This window comes from Engraulis encrasicolus, chromosome 3 (genome assembly GCF_034702125.1).
Source record: "Engraulis encrasicolus isolate BLACKSEA-1 chromosome 3, IST_EnEncr_1.0, whole genome shotgun sequence".
Classification (NCBI taxonomy): Eukaryota; Metazoa; Chordata; class Actinopteri; order Clupeiformes; family Engraulidae; genus Engraulis; species Engraulis encrasicolus.
In genome coordinates, this window is record NC_085859.1 from 23303508 (window position 1) to 23326007 (window position 22500).

A 22500-nucleotide genomic window follows, 5' to 3' on the forward strand; every position below is an offset into this window, starting at 1 on the left:
CAGGTGGCACGCCGCAACGAGGGGGTGTGTCGCTATGTCCGGGGCTCATAATTTTCTATAGCAACTGATGAAGGTGCTATGTCTCAGGGATTTGGTCTCCTTTCACATGGTAACTTATTCAATTACCTGCACATTCATGTCTCGCTATGTCCGGGGCTCATGCTTCTGTGCGCGATTGGGGGGATTAACTGGGCATGTTCGCACGTCTCCTTCTGTTCACTCTCAGTTGTCGAGCTGCTCGTATTTTCATGCGTCTTTGTGTTCTTAACATGCGCTGCGTCCGATACAGCTTCTGAATCGACAACTTTGCCATGTAATAAAACTGTTCTTGAAAGGCAAGCCATTTTCTTTGCAGTTCTTGTCGTCTTTGTCCGTAGGCTACGAGCCAAACGGCGACCTGCTCCAGCAGAGTTTGCTCTTATTCTCCTTCTTTGTCGTTGTTCTGTTGTTGTCCTTCTGTGATTTGGGGCGAAAGTGGGCTGTGCCCGACTGACGTTTCACAAACAAGGCGTGTACCTGAATGTGCCTGGGGTCGGCTATGAGTCCGATCAGGCAAAAAATGGCCCGGGCCGGCAGCTCCGAGCCGGCCACTCTCCTGAGCCCCGGGCGGCCCCGGGCCGCTGAAGCGCGGCTAATGAGACCAAGGCTAATGGGGTTGAGGTCTGGGGACTGAGATGGCCATGGGAGGAGCTTGATTTTGTGTCTGGTTAACCATTTCTGTGTAGATTTGGCCATATGTTTAGGGTCATTTGTCTTGCTGAAAGACCCAGTGACGACCCATCTTCAGCTTTTTGGCAGAGGGGCAAACAGATTTTGATTTAAAAATGTCCTGGTATTTCAAAGCATTCATGATGCCATGCACCCTAACAAGCTTCCCAGGGCCTTTGGAAGCGAAACAGCCCCACAGCATCACTGACCCACCCCCATACTTCACAGTGGGTATGAGGTGCTTTTCAGCATGCACATCTTTCGTGGCACGCCAGACCCACTTAGAGTGTTTGTTGCCAAAAAGCTCAATCTTGGTCTCATCTGACCAAAGCACACGGTCCCAGTTGAAGCCCCAATACCGCTGGGCGAACTCCAGACGTTTGCGTTTATGATTGTGGGTGAGGAAACTTTTTTGTCTTTCCCATGTTTAAGAGTGGATAAGAGAAATGGCCTCGGTGTCACGTCATATTTATACCCCAGGGAAACAGGAAGTGATGAATTACTAATTAAATGTTCCTACATACTCTGGTAAACTTTGTAAACTACTGTAGAAATGACAGGCATGCTTCAATTATATTTATTTCCTGGGAATTGTTAAGGGTGCCAATAATTGTGGAACAGGTGATTTAATGAAAAATAATTATTTTTTAGTCAGGGATTTTTTTTTATTTTCCTACAATTCATTTGAGTTGAAGGCTACATTTTCCAAAAATTTTCAGTGTGACAGTATTCTTCTGCAATAAACACTGAATTTATTTGAAGGCTTTTAACACATCTCAACCAGGTGCCAATAATTATGGAGGGCACTGTAATTGAAGCACATTCAGTTTTAAGTCCATTGCTTGGTTGTAGAAAATGTTAAACAGGCCAGATCTGACCCGTGGGTCACTACTAGTTGAGTAGGGATAATGTACATCAGGGCTATTCAAATGGCGGCCCTGGGGCCAGATGCGGCCCTTGGACAGCAAGGTTCTGGCCCCCTTCAAGCCCCTTCAAGTACAGAATCGAGATAAAAGATGAGAAGAGATAAAAGTATGGGCTCCATTATCATGCTGAAACTGGACACGAGATGTTAAAATGCAGGAAATTACATCTAAGAAAGGCAACATTTTCTGGGGGAGGACCCCCAGTCCCTCCACTTCAATGAAGTCTCCCATATTTTCTTCATTGACAGTCGGCAACCATAATACATATGTATAGTTCGGCCCCTTTACTGGAAGTAATGTGAAAAAATGGCCCTCGTTGAAATGTAATTGAATACCCCTGATGTACATTGTCATGTATCAGCGGCAATTAGGGAGCCAGATACTCACCATTTCCCAATGTCAAGTGTATGAGCCTTGGTAGTGTGTCAGCCTTCGTAGTCACGTCCAGTGATTGGATACTCTTTGGTGAACTCTGCAGAGTATCCAATCACTGGGCATGACCACGAAGGCTGAAACACTTCGAAGGGCGCACAGTAGACATTGTGAAACGGACACTGCCACGGAACAGACAAAACAGAGGGTTCCACTGCTCCACCAGAATAACATGTACGGTACAGTACATGATCAGTGAAGAGTAGTAGTGAAGAGTAGACAGTGACTGACACAGTGGAGAGACAGCAGATTCTGTTCTGCCGTTAAATAAGGTCAGATCACGTCAGGAGGTGTTGAAAATGGCTCAATATCTGTACGGTTAGATAAGACTTCTTTAATACTCTTTTTCATCTTGAAGCACTTCCGCATGCACACACGCACACAGACACACACACATTCACGCACACTCACACACAAACACACACACACAAGCACACACACGCGCATGCATGTGCACACACACATACGCACACACACACGCACACACACAGACACACAGACACACAGACACACACACACACGCACACACACACACGCACACACACGCACACACACACACACACACACACACACACACACACACACACACACACACACACACACACACACACACACACACACACACACACACACACACACACAATCCTCCCATCCCATCGCCTCCCATCGCCTCCCCCACCCTGTGTCTCCCCAAATGACTTGCTGCCTGTAGCTCCCAGCCTTCATGTTGAGCCTCTTGATGCTTATCTACAAAGCTGACACTGTCTTCTGTGGCACTTATCCCATTTAATGCCGTCACTTAGTGGCCCTGTGTGATGATCTGCTAATGAAATGGGGGCCGGCGTCCCCTCAGCGCTGTGAAGTCGTGCAGCCATAGAGCCGTCCCCACGGTGGGGTGATGTACTGTATAGGAGGAATAGTGCCGAAACACCCTAACCATCACTAATTAATCCTACGCAGAGACGAGGCTGTTTTAAGGACACTGAGACATGTGGGGCGGAGGGGCTGGGTTTCCTGTCTTGCTGCATTGATGCTCTTTTGTCAGTGTTACACTGCATCGTAACAGTGCAATTGAAGCAGCCGACTGTTTTCATTACTTTCTGTTTTGACTTTTTCTGCAGATGCGATTGCTTAGTTTTAATTCAACTCACTGCCCACTGGAAAGGCTCCACTATACCATAGCAACATTGCAAAGACATTACTTATCATTAATTAATCCTGTATGCAGACAAGAATGTTTTGAAGACACAGAGACACGTGGGGCGGGGGGTGGAGGGGATAGGGGATTTCCTGTTAGTGTCACTGCGCCCTAACTGCAAGACGCAACTGACTATTTTCATTATTTTTACTGTTGGACTGTCCTAACTGAACATGACCTTAACTGTCATAACTGAATGTAGAGCGCCAAGTCATTTATTTCATTATTTATTTACAAGTTATTTTCTTGCGCTGTCACTTCACGATGGCGTTGACAGTTGAATTTGTGGCTAGCTTACATAACGTAATAAACAAAATCTACGGATTCACCATGCGATAAACTGTTTATGCAGCAGTCGCCCAGTCTCTTGCAGTTAAGACACTGTGTTCCAGAATATTTGTAATAGAGGTGCTCCGATTGCTCGGCAGCCGATCATGCTCGGCCGATAATGGCCAAAAATAGCCTGATCGGTGATCGGAAAAACATGCCGATCAAAAAACCGATCCAGAGATATTAAATTCCTCACGCAACCATTTCGCCTTTACACCTGGCGCTGCCTGCATGTAGCCTAGGTGCTGGCTCTGCACAGCTGCTGCACCAAAATAAGGCATCTTTACTTGTCTTTAACTTTTTGGAATTCCCTCCTTCATTTTCACCATTTATAATCATATCTGCATCAACAATGATCTGATTTTCCGATCCATGCGCAGTTTACATGACGCTTGTAATTTGTGAATGACGTGTCAGTCTCGCCATGTTCACTATTTTGAGTTACAGCCTGTCAGCACGCAACAACTAAACGTTTCCAAAACAACCATCAACTGTATTGTTTTTAAAGTTGTAGTCTAATGGACAGCCAGGTCATTAGTTTTGTAGTCGCTGCAACACCAAACAGCAACTAGGGAGAATGGACGGTGAAACTCAATGAGTCTGTGCAGGGACTACATTCTATGACAGTGTTACAGAGAAAGAGCTTTCCTCGCAGACACGCTGTGTTGTGCGTGTTCCCTGTTCTTTCAAGTGAAGTTTTTTTTTCTTGTTTTGTGTATGTAGAATCTCAAGTGTTTCAGTCACAATGTAATTTGCGATAGACTACTTCTCGCCCGTTAGCCATTTTATGTTATAACCTGTGTAGTTGCCTCGGTCAGCGCGCGACAAGTTCACGTTGTCCGCACAAGCATGCCAACGTTATTGTTTTCAAAGTTGTAATTGACAGTCAGTCGATTAGTTTGATAGTCGCTGAAACGCCAAACGGCGACAGAAGTGAGAGGGAGAGAGCAGAACGGTCGCGGAGCACTGCAGCTGTGGACAGTGAGTGACAGAGAGGGGAGGGGCTCTCCTCACGAGGCTGCTCATTTAAAGAGACAGGGTTTTTTCTCGTATGCAGAAGACGAGAGACTGAGATCCAGGTGTCTGAGCTTCAATTCAATCTCAAATAGTTAAGTAATTATATGCAATAACTTATAAATTGATGTAATGTTTCAGTTTCAATTCAATCTTAAATAGTTTAGTAATTATATGCAATAACTTATAAATTGATTAATACTGTAGACTTACTTGTAGGCTATATTACCAACACTAGTCTGAAAGAGCTGAAAGATAATAATAATAATAATAATAGCCTAATAATAATAATAATAATAATAATAATAATAATAATAATAATAACAATAATAATAATAATCATAATAGTAATAGCCTAATAATAGGCCTACATTGTGAAAGCGACATGTGCAAATTAAGATTGATTGGTTTATGGGCAGAAATATTCAATAAGGATAATTAATAGGCTATTAAAAAAATAGGAAATAATTTCTGTGATCGGCAATGATCGGTGATCGGCAGATAAAGATTTTTGGTGATCGGTATCGGTGATCGGGCCAAAAAATGGTGATCGGAGCACCTCTAATTTGTAATTAGCCCGTTAAAATACGGCGTTATGAATTTGTTGTTACCAGAAAGGCAATGGCCAAGTCGTTGTGCATTACTTAAGGCTATGTGTCATGTCTTAGTAGAGTAGTACTATGGTAATGAACCTTTCAATGACTATTACAGAGTGCCTCAGATGGTGCTGTACGGCGTGCATTAAGGGGCCACTACCTTTCAGGCGGGGGTTATGTGGTGCCTTTTGATGCAGTTGGGATCGCCAATGATCCAGCTCACTGTTTGCTGAAAAAAAAAGCCTAAATTACACCATAATGACATTACTTACTAATAATCACTAATTAAGCCTTTACGGAGACAAGAATGTTTTGAAGACTCCTAAGGACAAGTAGGACTATAAACCTAGCTTTACACTTGAGGATGGGAATGGGGGTTGTCCCCACAGAGTCACTCCCTCATTTAACTCTCTGTCAGGATTTGATGCTCTCTTGTCGGCATTCCAGAACATTTTTTAATTAATCCCACTCAGACAGATGAATAATGAATACTGTATTTTGATGGCTCAGGCAAAGCAATGCTGTACATCCACCCACTTGTATTTATCAAGGGGTTGATGCTGTCTTCTTAGTGCCTCAGAGTCATTCAGCGGTTACGTGATGCACCCCTTTGCGGCTTTTGATGCTCACAAAGAAAGAGCTTTGCGTTTTTTGTGCATCTCTAGATTGGCACTTCCTTCCTGTCCCGATTGCAAGTCTCTATGTCTCACATGCCAGTAATTGAAACCAAAACTTCCTGTGACAGTGCTACTGTCACTTGCAGTTATTGTTGTTTTTTCCTGTGAGGCTAGTATCTTGTTCATGTTGGGCTACACGAACTGTAGCAATTGGACCAAATGACAAATGTCAACTTTGTGCACCAAGCATCCCTCTTATATGTATGCCTCACCCCCAGGGCTGGATTAAGATGGCCTGGGGCCTCTAGACTACAGGTTGCTGTAGGCCCCCCCGGACGGCAAATTTTGCGATGAATTTACATTGACAGTGTTATAATTAGGAGCTAGGAATTAAAGATAACATGTCTACCAACTTTATTCAACATAATAGATGTTTTTTGTCCATATTGCATCTTGTCACAATTCTGAATTTCTCACTTTTGGCCAATCGGGGGGCTTCTGGCAGGTGGGTGCCCCTGGCAGGTGGGTGCCCCTAGGTAAGAGCCCTATCTAGCCTGTGCTTTAATGTGGACCTGCTCATCCCGTATGATCGCCGGCTTAAACCATCCTAGGACAGAGGCCAGCTGACATGCGATACATGCCTACTGTACCCCTAGCACCCAAGGGCGAACTAGTGAAATCTTGTTCTACAGCGTTACTTTCTCCCTCAGCAGGTCAACTGATGCTGCTGCTGCATTTAGGTCCCTCTGTGCCGTAGTCTTGCTCTCAGGCTTTGGGTTTTCTTACACAGTAAAACGCCAGTGTTTATTCAATACTTAAAGAGTTGATTTTAACATTACATTACACTTAGCTGACGCTTTCATTTTATTCAAAGCGACTTACAGTTATTATTTGTCAGGATATTGGTTACAGTCAATGGAGCAATGTGGGGTTACTGTAGGTGCCTTGCTCAAGGGCACTTCAGCCATGGATGGAGATGTCGGGAGAGGTCAGGGGGGATTCGAACCTGCAACCCCTAGATTGAAAGACCAACTCTAACCACTAGCCCAAGGCTGCCCCGCATTTTAACCAAGAATATTCTCTGATTGCTGAATTAACGCTGCATTTGAAGAGTTCAGATGCAAAACCCCCTAACTCCATTTCTGAAGACCTGCACTTCTATATTTTTAGAGAACCCCGTTGTTGGTTTGGTTTACATTTATGTACTTGATAATACATATAAATAGTTATATTACATGAATAAAATAAAAAAATATGCAATTTTGATAGCTTTGTATTAAGTAAAAATGAATTAAGATTATTTTCTGAAAAGGCACTTAGGGGGTTTTGCATCTGAACTCTTGTTTTTTACCGTGTATCAGGTCAGTTGATGTCTCTTCTCTTCTCTCTTCTTGCAGGGAGGGTATGCTCTCTCCAGAGGCCTGGCAGCGGACCTACGGCCGTTGCTCGGGTAACGAGGTCTACCATATCCGCCTGTGCGATAGCAAGTTCTTCGGGGAGTACGACGGCAAGAGTTTCACCTACGCCTCCTTTCATGCCCACAAGAAGTAAGCAGGAGACACACACACTTTCTGACACCGTTAACTGCACCCAGAGTCAACAACGAGAATTGAAATCTCTGACTAAGGCACTTCAAATTAGAATGTCTTTATTATTTAGGACAAGTCCTACGTGGACGTGAGTGCCTTCGTGCATAAATACACTACTCTCTTGTTTTGTGTTACTGCCCTGAAGAAGGCACTCATGCGTCCATGTAAGACTTGTCCTAAATAATACAGACATTTTAATTTGGGGTGCTTTAGTCAGAGATTTTAGTTCTCATTTCTTGACTAAGAATGTACAATGCCTTGGACTAAAGAGCACCCAAACCCAAGAAGCCTTCAAACCGTTGGGCATAAGAGCAACCCAGATTCTACAAACTCACTGTTAACTGCAGCCTAGTCTTGCCCAACCAGTTGTACAAATTTCGTGTAGAGCAGGGGTATTCAATTAAATGTCACTGAGGGCCAGTTTTTCCAAATTCCTACCAGTAAAGGGGCCGAACATAGAATTTTATTGTATCGTTTATATGTAACCGCATGCAGCACGATATCCAAGGTGAGGGTGCAAAACAAGCGGATAACTTTCCAGACGGAACAGATAATCGCTTCTCTATTTCTTAGTAGCCTTGTGATGGTCTATAATGAGACTATTTCAGATTACACTCTCACGTGAATGCATAGGAGAAATATCCCTAACCTGAAGCGTTAGTGATTGCAAATTACGCCAAGACACTGATAGCACACATATTTGTTTTCATTTTGTTCTGACCTCGTGGGGGGCCTGAACCTTGCCTTCCAAGGGCCGCATCTAGCCCCAGGGCCACCATTATCATAGCCCTGGTGTAGAGGGTCTGTAACTACAGGATTGAGTACCAACTACAGGGGGTACAGTTGTTGGCTCCTGTCATGCTCATGGGTGGTTGATAGTGTTACCCTGCCGTTTCACCACAGGATTTTAGAAGGGTAAGGAATATATTTGGCTCAAAAAAGTTCAACAACACATGTGAAGTTCAGCAGAGCCCTCTATTCTCACATGGCCCTGAAGTCTTTCTCCTTTTTGTACACTGTGTCCACTGCACATGTGTCCACTGTCCTTGCGAATGTATTCATCCGCTGTCCTTGTGTCCATCTCCCACAGTGCCTGCTGCTCATGTGCGTGCTTTGTGGTGAACTTGTGTGTTACCACCCCCCAACCCCACCCAGGGTCACTGACAGATTCCCCAGGGCCCAGGACAGAGTTATCTCAACGGCCCCCTTACCCAATACATACAATGTAATGGGGACCCAAGTCTGGGCCCCCTGTCTCACTGGGCCTGGGACAATATACCCCTTTGTCCCCACTTGTCAGCGGGCTTCCCCCCACCCCCCAACTCCACTCCATTCCAACGCTCCCTAGAGGCATCTGTATGCCACCAGCATATTTATGCCTCATTCTGTTTTTTTTATTTATTTTTTTACGGGGGCTCTACTTAATGACCCGTGGTTTAATAACCTCAAGCGTAAGTTCATTTTTTTCCCTATTTTATGAACACTGTGTGATGAATAATGTCATGACTACATAAATAACCTTTTCACGTTTTATTTAAATATTTTAGCACGTGTGTGCCGCCCTATTTAATGAGGCTATTTAATATTTCAGCTGTTTTCTTTTTCCCTGGCTATGTCCATGGCCAGTGTGGAGCTGGGAGGCTTGTTAGTGTGTGTAGTGTATGCTGGCAGCATCATGTCATAACATCACATGTGCCCATGCCTCCAGGGAGACACACTGTGCAGGTTGTTACCTTGAAACTGCATTGACGTGCATGTGTGTGTGTGTGTGTGTGTGTGTGTGTGTGTGTGTGTGTGTGTGTGTGTGTGTGTGTGTGTGTGTGTGTGTGTGTGTGTGTGTGTGTGTGTGTGTGTGTGTGTGTGTATGTGTGTGTGCGTGTGCGTGCGTGTGTGTGTGTGGTTTTCCAGGTATGGTGTGTGCCTGATTGGCGTGAAGCGAGAGGAGAATAAGAGCATCCTGTTGAACCCGGGCCCACGACACATCATGGCAGCCACAGACACCTGTTACTACATCAACATCACCAAGGTACGCCTGTGTGTGTGTCTGTGTGTGTGTGTGTGTGTGTGTGTGTGTGTATGTGTGTGTGTCTGTCTGTCTGTGTGTGTGTGTGTGTCTGTCTGTGTGTGTGTGTGTATCTGTGTGTGTGTGTGTGTGTGTATCTGTGTGTGTGTGTGTGTGTGTGTGTGTATCTGTGTGTGTGTGTGTGTGTGTGTGTGTGTGTGTGTGTGTGTGTGTGTGTGTGTGTGTGTGTGTGTGTGTGTGTGTGTGTGTGTGTGTGTGTGTGTGTGTGTGTGTCTGTGTATGTGTCTGTGTGTATGTCTGTGTGTCTGTGTTTCTGTGTGTGTGTGTCTGTGTGTGTCTGTGTCTGTGTCTGTCTATGTGTCTGTCTATGTGTTTGTGTGTACGAATATGCATGTGGTTGCATTCACTTGTTTGTTATGTTATTGTGAGTGTGTATTTGTTTACATGTGTATACTGTATGTGTGGATGGTAATTCGTGTGTGTGTGTGTGTGTGTGTGTGTGTGTGTGTGTGTGTGTGTGTGTGTGTGTGTGTGTGTGTGTGTGTGTGTGTGTGTGTGTCATGCATGTGTATGTGTCATGCATGTGTATGTGTCATGCATGTGTATGTGTTATGCATGTGTGTGTGTGTGTGTGTGTGTGTGTGTGTGTGTGTGTGTGTGTGTGTGTGTAGGAGGAGAACTCTGCGTTCATCTTTAAGGAGGAGGAGAAGAACAACAGGGGCCTGGCCACCGGGAGCCTGTACGACGCCCCGTCACGCCTGCCTGTACAGAGCATCATCGCCAGCATGGGTGAGGAGGAGGACACCTTAGTCTGTGTGTGTGTGTGTGTGTGTGTGTTAAGGGGAGGTGGGTACAGAGCATCATCGCCAGCATGGGTGAGGAGGAGGACACCTTAGTCTCTGTGTGTGTGTGTGTGTGTGTGTGTGTGTGTGTGTGTGTCTGTGTCTGTGTCTGTGTCTGTGTCTGTGTCTGTGTCTGTGTCTGTGTCTGTGTGTGGGGTGGTGGGTACAGAGCATCATGGCCAGCATGGGTGAGTGAGGGGACATGTGTAGCAGTTAAACCACCATTTTGATTGGTCCTCATAGCCATTTAACATGTTCTTCCTCAGTTGTTTTGTAGTTGGTGAAAAAAGCTAAAAGTGAAAAAAAAATGTTTCATTGATAGTTTAGGGATAGGGATTGTTTTAGTCAGGGAACGGTTTTAGCATTCACTAGTTTCATTATAATGGGAGTCAGTGGAGGAAGGTCCTCACAAAAAGATGCTCATACAAACGTGTGTGTGTGTGTGTGTGTGTGTGTGTGTGTGTGTGTGTGTGTGTGTGTGTGTGTGTCTGTGTGTGTATGTGTGTGTGTGTGTGTGTGCGTATCTGCGCACGCACGCGCGTGTGTGTGTGTGTGTGCGTGCGTGTGTGCATAGGTGCATATGTGCATACGTGCGTGCATTTGTAATGAAGTGGGTTGTTACCTGAGAGTGTACATGTATGTGTGTTTTTGTGCGCGTCATGAGTGACAGATTAGTGAATGTGCACCACCTGCAGTGTTTCTCTCTAATATGAGCAAACACGTTCCATCCCCCTCCTTACTCCTCGATGTGTTCAATATAAATATTTCAATGTCTGTACATGTCACTCGACATGCACCATAATAAATTCATAGCCCAAGCAAAACATTATCAGGTTGTTTGTTGCTTTTACATTTCAATTATATATTGCAACATGGTCCACATATTTCACAGGTGTTTAAGAATAAGGAAAGCAACTCATTGGCAGCATGTTGTCTGTATATGTAGTTATAAATAGCAGTACAAGTACATGAAGTACACTAGGAGTTCAAAGAGAAGTGTTTTGGAACAAACAAGCCAGCAGAGATGGAAACAGTGCAACAGTACAAAAGACAATCACATTTACAACAATCCAATAGGCAACCAGCAAATACTGTATGAATCATATATACAACCTTCCTAAAAATGTATGCCATGAAGCTTCACATGCCACTCAAAGACTGAACAGTCAAGCGAACGACATTGTAAGCTATACTGTAAATGATTCATGTTTTTTTTTGTGTTTGGAGCAAGTAACGTTTTGGAATGATCAAACAGTACATTTTGTAATATTGATTCAACACTTAGGGAGTTTAACCCATTTTAACCTAAGGCACCTGCAAAAAATGCCTGCTAAATGCCGAAGCACTTTTTGGGAAATTGCCTATAAAAACGTACACATCACAACCTTCGAAGCACATAAAAACATGAAATGAGATACATTTAAAAGCTAAGACCATCCTCTCGTATTAGAATATGTTCATTCAGCAGTAACATACTAACAGTTTTAAAATCAAAAACAAATCTCATGAGCCTGAATGCTGCGTCTATGCAGCTCCAGGCATCTAGGTCAATGCAGCGTATATAGCTAACCTGGGGTCCGTTTCTCGATTATTGACGTTGCTAACCGCCTTAAGACCGTCTTAAGACCGTCTTACCAGTCCCTTGGATTCAGTGGTGAGCGTCGCTGTTGAGAGAGAGATGAGTCGCTCTTACGAAGGACGTTGCTACCGTCGTTAGCAAAGACGCTTTCGAGATACGGACCCCAGGTTCTCACGCCTCGTGCGAGCTCACGAAGTGTAACGAAGATGCACGAAGCACTAAGGGTCTGCGCGAGAGCCAGGCTATATAAATGCAGCATCCAGCATCAATCTACGGCAGTGGTTCTCAACCTTTTTTTGAATAAGCGCCCCCCTTGGCATCATCACAAGCCTTCCCACGCCCCACTTGATATCATCATAAGCCTGACAACAGCCCCCTTAGTGTTAAAAAAAAATTGACTAATGCCCCCCAATGGCAACTAAGCACCACCCCCTTTCAGCTGTATCCTTCTCAACACCCCCCTAGAGCTCTCCAACGCCCCCTGGGGGGCTGTACCGCCCCCGTTGAGAAACACTAATCTACGGTAACACCCTTAGTCCAACCCTCGAACCCCAAAGAATGAATTCACTGCCATTTAAAACAAAAAAAATGTTAAGTGCCTGGTAGAATGCTCTTGATTCGTCAATCATCTTGCAACTTATGAAGTCCTGAGCTCCACTCAAGGTCTAGTGTCTTCACCTTGGCTTTCTCCCTCTACACACCTACCTGCCTCCCTGTAACCGACTGTAATGTTCATTCCCTGATTGATGGCATTGAAGACACTGCAGGCCCAATTGAACATTGCAAGCGAAGAAAAAAAAGTAACTGCCTGCATAAGTCAGATAGGCAGATAGTTTTATTATGCCTGGGCCCCGTAATGAGCACAGTAAAATATACCGTGGGAGTCCGGAAGATTCTTTCCGCCTTGTTGAGCTTATTAATCCTCCCCCCAGCTGGAAGTCTTGACTTGCGGAATGACTTGATGGCATTTAAATTGTGTTATATGCCCTCTCTCGCATCCACACCAACCACCCCTCCCTTAGCCTCACATATACTCCCACTCCCAACCCCACACAAACCCTTTCCCCAAAATGATGCCATCCTAATCCTACCTCAACTCCCACACCCAACCTCACGCTGACTCCTACCTACCCCAACATGATGCCACCCTTCCTACTGCTGCATACCCTTATGACTTCACCAACCCAAACCCCCACACCCACCACCACCCAACTCCCACTCCCACCTCCACTTTTCCCTTCTCCCAATCTATCACCTTAACCTTCACCCAACACCAACCACCACCTGAAGCCCCACCCCATGGCCTTAGCCATCTGTATGATCTTAGACCCTCTGGTTCTGATATTCTTGGCCGAGTGGCTAAAACCTGATCCTATTGTGTCAAGCTTCAACAGTGGTCACGCCCCTGACTTGAAGTTGGTGAAGCCGGCCATTCCACACCCTCTTCATGAAATTAGTACAAGGGCATTGGGAGACCAGACTTAAAGGGACACTGTGCAGGAAATGGTCAAAAAGGTACTGCAACTAGGCTGCTTGTTGAAATTGGGCTGCCTAATGCCAAATTTGATCTTTACATGAAAGTTTACTAAATATTAAACAAATATTTTCTAGTATGGTCCAAGTACAGTCATTTTTGCAGCTAAAAATGGCTATTTTTGGAAATTCAAAATTCCGGACCATGGAGAAGATCCCCCTTGTCATGTATGAAAAGTGCAATTTTTCCAGTCATAATGAGAAATTTGAATTTGATGGTGGTGGTAAGTATTCATGAAAAAGGTAACATTAGTGAATGGGCAGCATGAATTCTGGAAATAAACAACTAAAAATCTCACACAGTGACCCTTTAAGAAAACGAGGAACTGAAGTGCTACTAGGATCCAAACTTTCTCTTTTCTTTGACGGTAAAACCAGGTTACCCCGACCCGCACCACCTCCATATTCTCTCTGTCACAGGGGCTACAGTGACTCAATGAGCTACGACGTCGCACCATTACGCCAGCAACCCGGGTTTAATTGCGGCCCAAGGTTCTTTGCCAATCCTTCCCCTCTCTCTCTCTCTCCCTCTTGTTTCCTGTCACAATCTCATACTGTCCTGTCCTAAACAAAAGCATTAAAAAAATAATTACATCTTAAAATTCTCTGTGTGACAGGCACGGTCGCCATAGACCTGCAGAACCCCGTGGCCCCAGAGGACCCCAACAAGCTGGGGGTGCCGACGGAGAACGGGGCGGGCAGCAGGCGGCCCAGCATCGCGCCCGTGCTGGAGCTGGCCGACTCCAGTGCCATCCTGCCCTGCGAACTCCTCAACGACCCCCTGGAGGACGAGACGCCACAGTCGGACTCAGAGGAGGGCACACCTGCCGGGCCAGAGTGAGTACTGTATGAACCAAATGTACTTTAGATGTACATACTAATGAAGAGTTCAGATGCAAATGCACTTCAGATGCAAGTGCACTTCTCATGAAGCCACATAAATGGGTTCTATTTCTAAAAAGGTAGTAAACCTAACAGATCATGAAAGTGGCATTAAATAACCAGCGAATAGAAGGCATGAAAGCGTGCAAAAGCGAACGTAATGTACAGCAACAGGATGAGACGCCATACACGAAAATCAAAAAGAACAAAGAAAAAGAAGAAAGCCAATATGTAGACATAGAACTGTATTAAAGCCAGAGAAAGCATAATGTAGCTGGGTGACGCTTCACTCCCAACGAGGAGCGATGGGTTGTTTTACAACACCATTACACTGGTGCTTCTGAAGGATGCTCCTTTCCCTGTAGAGAACACATCAGTGTGTTGCCTCACCCTTACACTGGTGCTTCTGAGGGCTGCGCTCAACTTGTCTCTCTGTAGGGAAGAGAGACTGTGTGCTCCTCACCTTACTTGACTGTCTGGATATTTGCCTTCTGGCTCTCCCTTGCTCATTATTTTTGCCCTGGGCCTGCCTGCATCATTAGAATACCAGACTCATTTCTACTGTATGGATTTTGCTTTTTGTCTCGTTACTGAGGAGATGTTGTATAGTGTTCCGCTCCCACACTGTCTCGCTTGTACTTTACCATACCTGCGTAATTTTATTTCTCACAAACCACCCCTCTGGTCACTGATTGATGCTGTGAAGCAAGCTAGCTGCTAGGTCAGATGTGGCCTGTTAACATTTTATTATGTTATTGTTCATGGGCTCCCAAAACCCTGTGAATTTTCCACTCAGTCCTCTTGGTAGGCTACTGAAGTTGATTAGCACGGCTGTGAAGGTGTCAACCAGAGTAAACAAACGGAATACCAAACCCAGACTACCCCTGTGAGGAGAAAGCACTTCAGCGGAAGTGTGTCGTTTCCGGCTTCTGGCCAGGCTAGTTCGTCCCTGTAGTGGGGTGAGTTAGTGTATTCAGCTTGCCTGTCTAGGTCAGGGGCGGAGCTATAGGGGGAGCGAGCAGGGCAATTGCTCCGGGTCCCAGGGCCCTCCCGTATTGGTGGTGGGGGCCTATTATGACCTTTGGAGGCCTTATGGGGGGCCCTATCAGTGTCTTGCCCTGGGGCCCTGTGTGCAATTTCTCCGCCCCTGGTCTACGTGCTATAACCTTGAGCTCTGGCTAACTCATTACCATAAGCTTCACTGAGGGCCTACTTGGACCATTACGTGAGAAACCAGACTCATTGCTATGCATGTTGTGCTGTTTGTCTCTGTAGTCAAGTGGGAATACAATTCCAATCTCCCTCTAACACATCTGCACTGATACGTTAATTCAAAATGTAGCGACAAAGCCCAAACACACTCTATAGAATGTCTCTGAGTCTGGAATGAGAGTTAGCTCATTGTTGTTGCGGATGCTGCTGTTAGGCCCTGTAGAGAAGGGAGAGTGTACCCCTGCTACACCTTCACAACACCCGGGGTGAATTTCTCAAAACCAAAGTTGCTTACTACATTAGCTACTTTGTTGTTTTCAATGCATTTTCCCATTGGCAACTACCGAAGTTGCTAACAGGCTAACAACTTCTCTTTTGAGAAACTCACCCCTGCCCTGCCTGAGCAATAGTTGAAGCCATTGCTTACTTTACAATGCAAACTCTGTTTGATGGCTGATGCAGTTAAGGTTTGACCATGGTAAACCAAAGGTAACCCAGACTATCTGGCGCAAAGGAAATGCAAGAAATCCAAGACGGCTACTTTAAGAAGAAAATATTTTGTTTGTGGAAGTGTGTGTTGGCTTCTCGGCAATAAGGAGAGTGAGTGTAGTCATCTCCCATGCCTGACTAATAGCAAAAACCCTAGATTATCTCCTCCCCCAGCACTACACTCTCTGTTGCTAATAGCCTAATACAGGGATGGGCAACTTTTCGCCACCCTCAGAGGGCCACATGACCACACACTTAAACTCTGAGAGAAGCTACAAAATGATAAATAACATTGTCTTGTATTTTTTATACCAGAATATTGATTAAACCTTGACATTTTAACATGATTTCTTTGATAAACAACCAGGGCAAAATGTCTGTTTTGAAAAAAAGAGCAAAAATCTCACTTTACTTTACTTGAAAAAATACTGTATTTCTGGAACAAAACTATATTACGGTATGTATCTACAGGCCACAGTGAGTGAGGAGGTCCGCGGGCCTCCAGTTGGCCATCCCTGAGCTAATTCTCTGTCTGGCTCCATCTTCAGCTTTCCTCTCAGCTGCACTGTATCATTCATCCTCTGTGCTATATCATTCACATTAGCCGTGCTCTCTGCCTGAAATCATTAAGAGACTGAACTCATTACAGTGGCGGTCACATGACAGATTAATTTGTAATGATGGTTACACCACCACACCATCACCACACACCACTCCATACCAACGTGCCTGCATCGTCCTCCGCCCTCACTTAACTCAGACAATCCATTTTTCAGTCCCCCCAGGAATTTGCAGGCATTTTTTTAAGTTGCAATCTAAAATGCCTGATGTCGCACAAGGTTTTCCAGAAAATAGCGGTGAACGTTGCGTTTTACATGTTTGTTTTGCGATTTTGTTGCGGTGTTAAGTGAAAGTTGCAATAAATTGCGGTTCCCTTTTTGTAATGACACCTCAGAAATATTTTGAATATTGACTTACTAGGCCTACTGAATATAAAGGCCTACTGTAAAGACACTGAGGCAGCCTTCCTTTGAAGTGTATTTGGAGCAACATGAAAGTAATGGACTCTGGCAAGTCTCGTGGTTTTTATTTTCTATTGATTTTCTGCAGTGTCATTTTGGCAGTGTTTGAGGTAAGCAGAACTGTAGTCATAGTGGAAGCATAGGAGTTGCAGGCTTTTACTTTTAGACAGTGAAAAACCCTTGAATGCATACAGACACACGATAAAATTATTAATTCATTTAATGATTTATCAATGAATGATTAGGCCCTAGGCTACCGCGAGCGCAGGGCTTGCATTTGCTGATGAAAACATGAAAGTCCAGTGGGATTTATACATTTTATTCAGTGTTGTTCTTCCTGTTCCTACTTCCATATCCCACTTCAACTATTCATGAGGGTGAAGCAGTGTCAGGGTCTGGGCAGTTCAACAGGGCAGGCAGGAGATGAGTTGGCATGGAAGAACAAGCATGAAGGTGGGGAGTAGAGTATCATTTATTAATCCCGAGGGGAAATCAAGGGAGGGAGCTGTGTGTGTGTGTGTGTGTGTGTGTGTGTGTGTGTGTGTGTGTGTGTGTGTGTGTGTGTGTGTGTGTGTGTGTGTGTGTGTGTGTGTGTGTGTGTGTGTCTGTGTGTCTGTGTGTGTCTGTGTGTCTGTGTGTGTGTGTGTGAAGGTTAGGGGGAAGGGAGCATGTGATGGATTATTCTATCAACCACAGTTCAAAACGATTGTAATGTCATTATAAGTAGGTGATGGCATTGTCTGTATGGTCTGTACTGAGGTCCAAGCCTGTCATGGCCTTCACATCAGCACAGAAGCATAATGAAATCATAATTCGGCCTAAGTAGTAATAGCAACAAACACAAGCCGGAACACATGATTAAAACATGTCATGTCAGTGTCAGGGTATAGGCATTCAGCAGGACACCAAATGGAGAGAAGGTGGGGCAAGTGGATGTGGGGTGTGTGTTGGGATGCTGAAGCTCCATCACCAACCACAGTTCAATACTATGATATTACCATTATAATCAGGTGACAGTTTCTAAACTAGATGGGGGTGAAGAGAGCAGCCTATCTGCTAGGTCTGCTGAGGTGCGTAAGGTGCAGAAGGTGAAGGGTAATAGGGAAATTGGAAAAGGGGCATGTGATGGAATGGAGCGACTCCACCATCAACCACAGTTCAACACAATTATAATAGCATCATAATCAGGTGACATTGTTATGAAGGAGGTGGGAGAGAGGAGCAGCCTTTCTACTGTGAGGTGCCCTGAGGTGAAGCTCTGTCACCCCCATCCCGTCAGCATAGGGCAGGTCAGGAGATGGGCTCTGTTGGGAGAGGTGTAGAAGGTGAGGAAGGGGGAGGAGTGGAGTAGGTGAGGAAAGGGGGAAATGTGAAAAGGGGAGGGGTGATGGAATGGAGTGGCTCTATAATAAGTCCAATGCAATTACAATAGCGTCATAATGCCCTGCCAATTTATAAACTAGGTTGGGGAGAAGAGCTGCCTCCCGGCTGTGAGGTACCCTGAGATCTGCATAGAACCAATAATTCAGTACCAATAACATCAACAACAACAAATCATGATTAAAACAGCATATTTACCAGGGTGAACCAGCGTCAGGGGCCTAAAGCAGTGTAGAAGAAGGAGTGTGATTGAAAGGAGGAAAAGGGGGAGGGGGTGGGGGGTGGGGTAGTGTGTGGTGTGGAATCGGACAAGTAAACCATATAGAATGACAGTGGACTTGGCATGTATACAGTACCTATGCGTATACCTGACACATACACATAACATGGACATAACATAGAAAGAAGAAAAAGGAAATGTACACATACACAACTCAAATCTGCTATCACTCCCTATTGTAATAGAGGATGGGGTATCACTAAACCATCAATCACCACCTTAATTCACCTTACCAACATATTACATACTGTAGACAGCTGTATACACCAATACCATATTACATAGGCAAGGCTAGGCACTTTATTTGTATAGTGCATTTCATACAAAGATGCAGTTCAATGTGCCTAAGAAAGTGAAAGAATAAAGAAAACAAGGAATAAAGAAAGAAAACACAACATGCATAGTATAATCCCTCACATGATCTAAATGATAACAAACCTTAATAAATGGTTTTGTAGTTTAGTACTACCAATGATTGGCATGTAAGGGATGAAAAAGGTGCAATCTCCTTGCAATGTCCCTGAAAAGCAGGTGACTTTCCTTATTCTTCCGCCAACACCATTAAATAAGTAAAAGTGAATGTTGTAGTATTGTAAATGTTTTAGTACTACAGACAGGCCAATAAAAGTAGGGGCAGTCCCAGGAAATTGAGGACGTGTGGTCAGTCACCCTTCATATAAAAAATAAATGTCTTTTCATGTTCCACCTGCAATGTCTCTATTGTATTGCCATTAGAGCACCCCCCTCTCTTTCTCTCTCTCTCTCTCTCTCTCTCTCTCTCTCTCTCTCTCTCTCTCTCTCTCTCTCTCTCTCTTTCTCTCTCTCTCTCTCTTTCATTCTCTCTCTCTCTCTCACACACAAACACACACACACACACACACACACACACACACACACACACACACACACACACACACACACACACACACACACACACACACACACACACACACACACACACACTGGAACAACCAAGCCAAGGACACAGACAGTAGGCAGGTGCTAATTTATGCACTGATGATGAAGCAGGGACTGGATGTCACATGGTCCTCCTCTTTACATCGAGAGCTCATCTCTAATGAGTGCTAGCCTGTCTAAAAACAGGCACACTCGTTAAAATTAGGTGTTTGCTCTCTGTGGTTTTGATGCCTAGGTCACGCAATCATCTTTGCTGTGCCGCCCACTTGTACCCGCCCCCCCTGTCTTTTTCTCTGTCTTTCGCTTTCTCTCTCTGTTGTTTACCTCCCCCTTCTTCCTCTCTCTCGTTCTAGTTGTCAGCACAGTGAATGTGATCAGACATTCCTTCACCGTTGTTGCTTGTTGTTGACTGAAAGAGAATCATTACTGCAAGCACCTCTCCTGTCTGGGTGACTTCAGCAATCACATTTATTTTCCGCCATCAGATGGCATTAGGCTGTGCTCTTACCGACTCTTAAAAATGAGTCACCTGAGAGAGAGAGAGAGAGAGAGAGAGAGAGAGAGAGAGAGAGAGAGAGAGAGAGATACTGAGAGAGAGAGAGAGAGAGAGAGAGAGAGAGAGAGAGAGAGAGAGATACTGATAGATTTTGAGAGACTGAGAGAGACTGAAAGAGGTGGTGTATGCAGCCAGAACCGTAAGTACTTCATTATGTAAAGTCCTTTAGTGCTGTCGCTGCCATGGCAAAAAAAGAAAGGAAAAAAAACAAATGAATTAATGAATAATAGCCCCATTATTGCAGACCTGTTCCACCTTGTCCTTGCTGAAGTGCAAAATCAATCACAGCATCCAACAGCCTCCCGACACAACGCCGCACAGACTGATGCCTAGCCATGGCTGCCTTTTCGTTCCAACTATAATAATTATTATCACCCATAAACAAGGACAACACAAAGCAGAAACACGCTCTGTCAGGGCTAACTGGCTTTGGATTCTATTTTTATTTCTATTTGAAAGTGAAGACGGTCGGTCAGTATCAATGTGTTTTATTTAGTAGGCCTAATTTATATTCTGTTTTGTGAAATAGCTTAGCTTGCTAGCTGGCTGTAACATCAATGTGCAGGTCTTGGTTTGTGTTTCCATTTCTTATTGGAAGAGAGGAAAGCTGGTCAGTGTTAATGTTTGATTTAGTATTTAGTTTGTTTTTATTAGTCTTGGTTGACTGCCTTTGGCTTCTATGTCTATATTTATTTGGAAGTGGTGACAGTGTTAATGTGTGTGTTTCTTTCTTTTAACTGCTTTATTTTAAATTCTGCTTTGTGAGGAAAGCAAATGTATTCTGCCATAGCTGACTGGCTGGCTCTAACATTAATGTGCAGGCCTTGGTGGGTTGGTGTTTCCATTTGACTTTGGGAGAGACGACGGTCAGTGTTAATGTATTTTATTTAGTATATTGTTTGTGGTTTTATTAGCAAAGCAAACACATTCTGCCATATAGCTAGTTTGCTGGCTCGCTGGCTCCTGCCGCAGCTTATGCTAATGTCCTGGCCTTGCCTCTATTTCCCTTTAAAAGAGATGACGGATCAGTGTATTTTTTGTTCTGTTCTTCATTTTCTTTTTTGTGTACCTCCCATACAGAGTTCTCAATGAAAAGAAATAAAATAAAAGAAGTGAGTTTCAAGGTTATTCTCTACCAAATAGCCTACCCCTGAAAGCCTAGACTCTCAGACAGCTCTTCATTCTCCATTGAATGAAATGCAAGTTGAAAGACCAAGTTTGTGTCGTGACCCAATATCGACGTTGTTTGGGAATGACGACTTGACAGGGTGCTCCCAGAATGTCTGGCCCAGAAAAACAATTTCACGTGGCAGGCGGTTACAACCAGACCACTGGGCAACAGTACACGCACACGCACACGCACAGGCACGGCACGACTGAAAAACAATGAATGTCACATTAAATCAGTGTATCTTTGGGGGCTTTTACTTTGACTGACATCTATTGTGACAGTTCAGGCCCACAGGTTTGGAGAGGGAAGGGAAGTTAAGGTGACTTGGCAAAGTGTTCCATGCATACACAGCCATACATATGGTGTGTATGCATCAGCACCTGTGTGTGTGTGTGTGTGTGTGTGTGTGTGTGTGTGTGTGTGTGTGTGTGTGTGTGTGTGTTTGTGTTTGTGTTTGTGTTTGTGTTTGTGTGTGTGTGTGTGTGTGTGTGTGTGTGTGTGTGTGTGTGTGTGTGTTTGTGTGTGTGTGTACCAATGTTTTGATGTTGTGTAACGTTACGTAATGCAGTGCATCTTAAGAGTTCAGTTGTGTTGTATGCAGCTACTTTTTTGAGCTTGAAACTTTGAAAGTCATTTGTTCCTCAACTTAAGATTGTATAATTTTTAGAGTTGAATGTAGCGAAAGCTAGGAGTTAGATCTGAATACAGGAGTGTGTCTTGAGTATCTGTGTGTGTAAAATGTGTCTTGTAGTCAGAGACGCTGACAGCTTTGGCTGGTCACGGGACAAAATTATCTGAAAGGGCCCCAAATCCAATACAAACAATGCATTGAGGACCCATTTCTGGGCCTCCTTTCTCCCTAGGCCCGGGACAAGTGACCCCTTTGCCCCTTTGCGTCCCCCCCCCCCTCTCAGCTTCCCTGCGTGCAGTATTGTCATGTTGATACAGTGTGTCTTTGTCACTGTCAGTGATGTACCACAGTATGTACCACAGTGCAGTGTGCAAAGGGACAGGTGCTCTAACACCACCTTGTCCCTACTTGTTCACGCCTATGGCTGTTAATTGTGTTATCTGTGGCAATAATGAGTCATGTTGATGTAAAGGTGTATCTTTGTCAGTGTGAGGTGTGTGTCTTGGTGTGATGTACTGTTGCGTAGTGTATCTCCAGTACGTATATGAATTTAAAGTCTCTCTCTTAAATGA

The 22500-nt window shown here is 44.5% G+C and overlaps 1 protein-coding gene across 1 annotated transcript in view; it reads left to right on the forward strand.

Annotated features, from left to right (window-relative positions):
• kcnt1b (potassium sodium-activated channel subfamily T member 1b) overlaps positions 1-22500 on the forward strand; it is a 96523-nt gene that overhangs the window by 43534 nt on the left and 30489 nt on the right. The window contains exons 16-19 of the mRNA XM_063193587.1: positions 7219-7368; positions 9319-9436; positions 10105-10222; positions 14005-14224. Coding sequence (XP_063049657.1) covers positions 7219-7368; positions 9319-9436; positions 10105-10222; positions 14005-14224 — 606 coding nt within the window. The remainder of the gene's footprint in view (positions 1-7218; positions 7369-9318; positions 9437-10104; positions 10223-14004; positions 14225-22500) is intronic.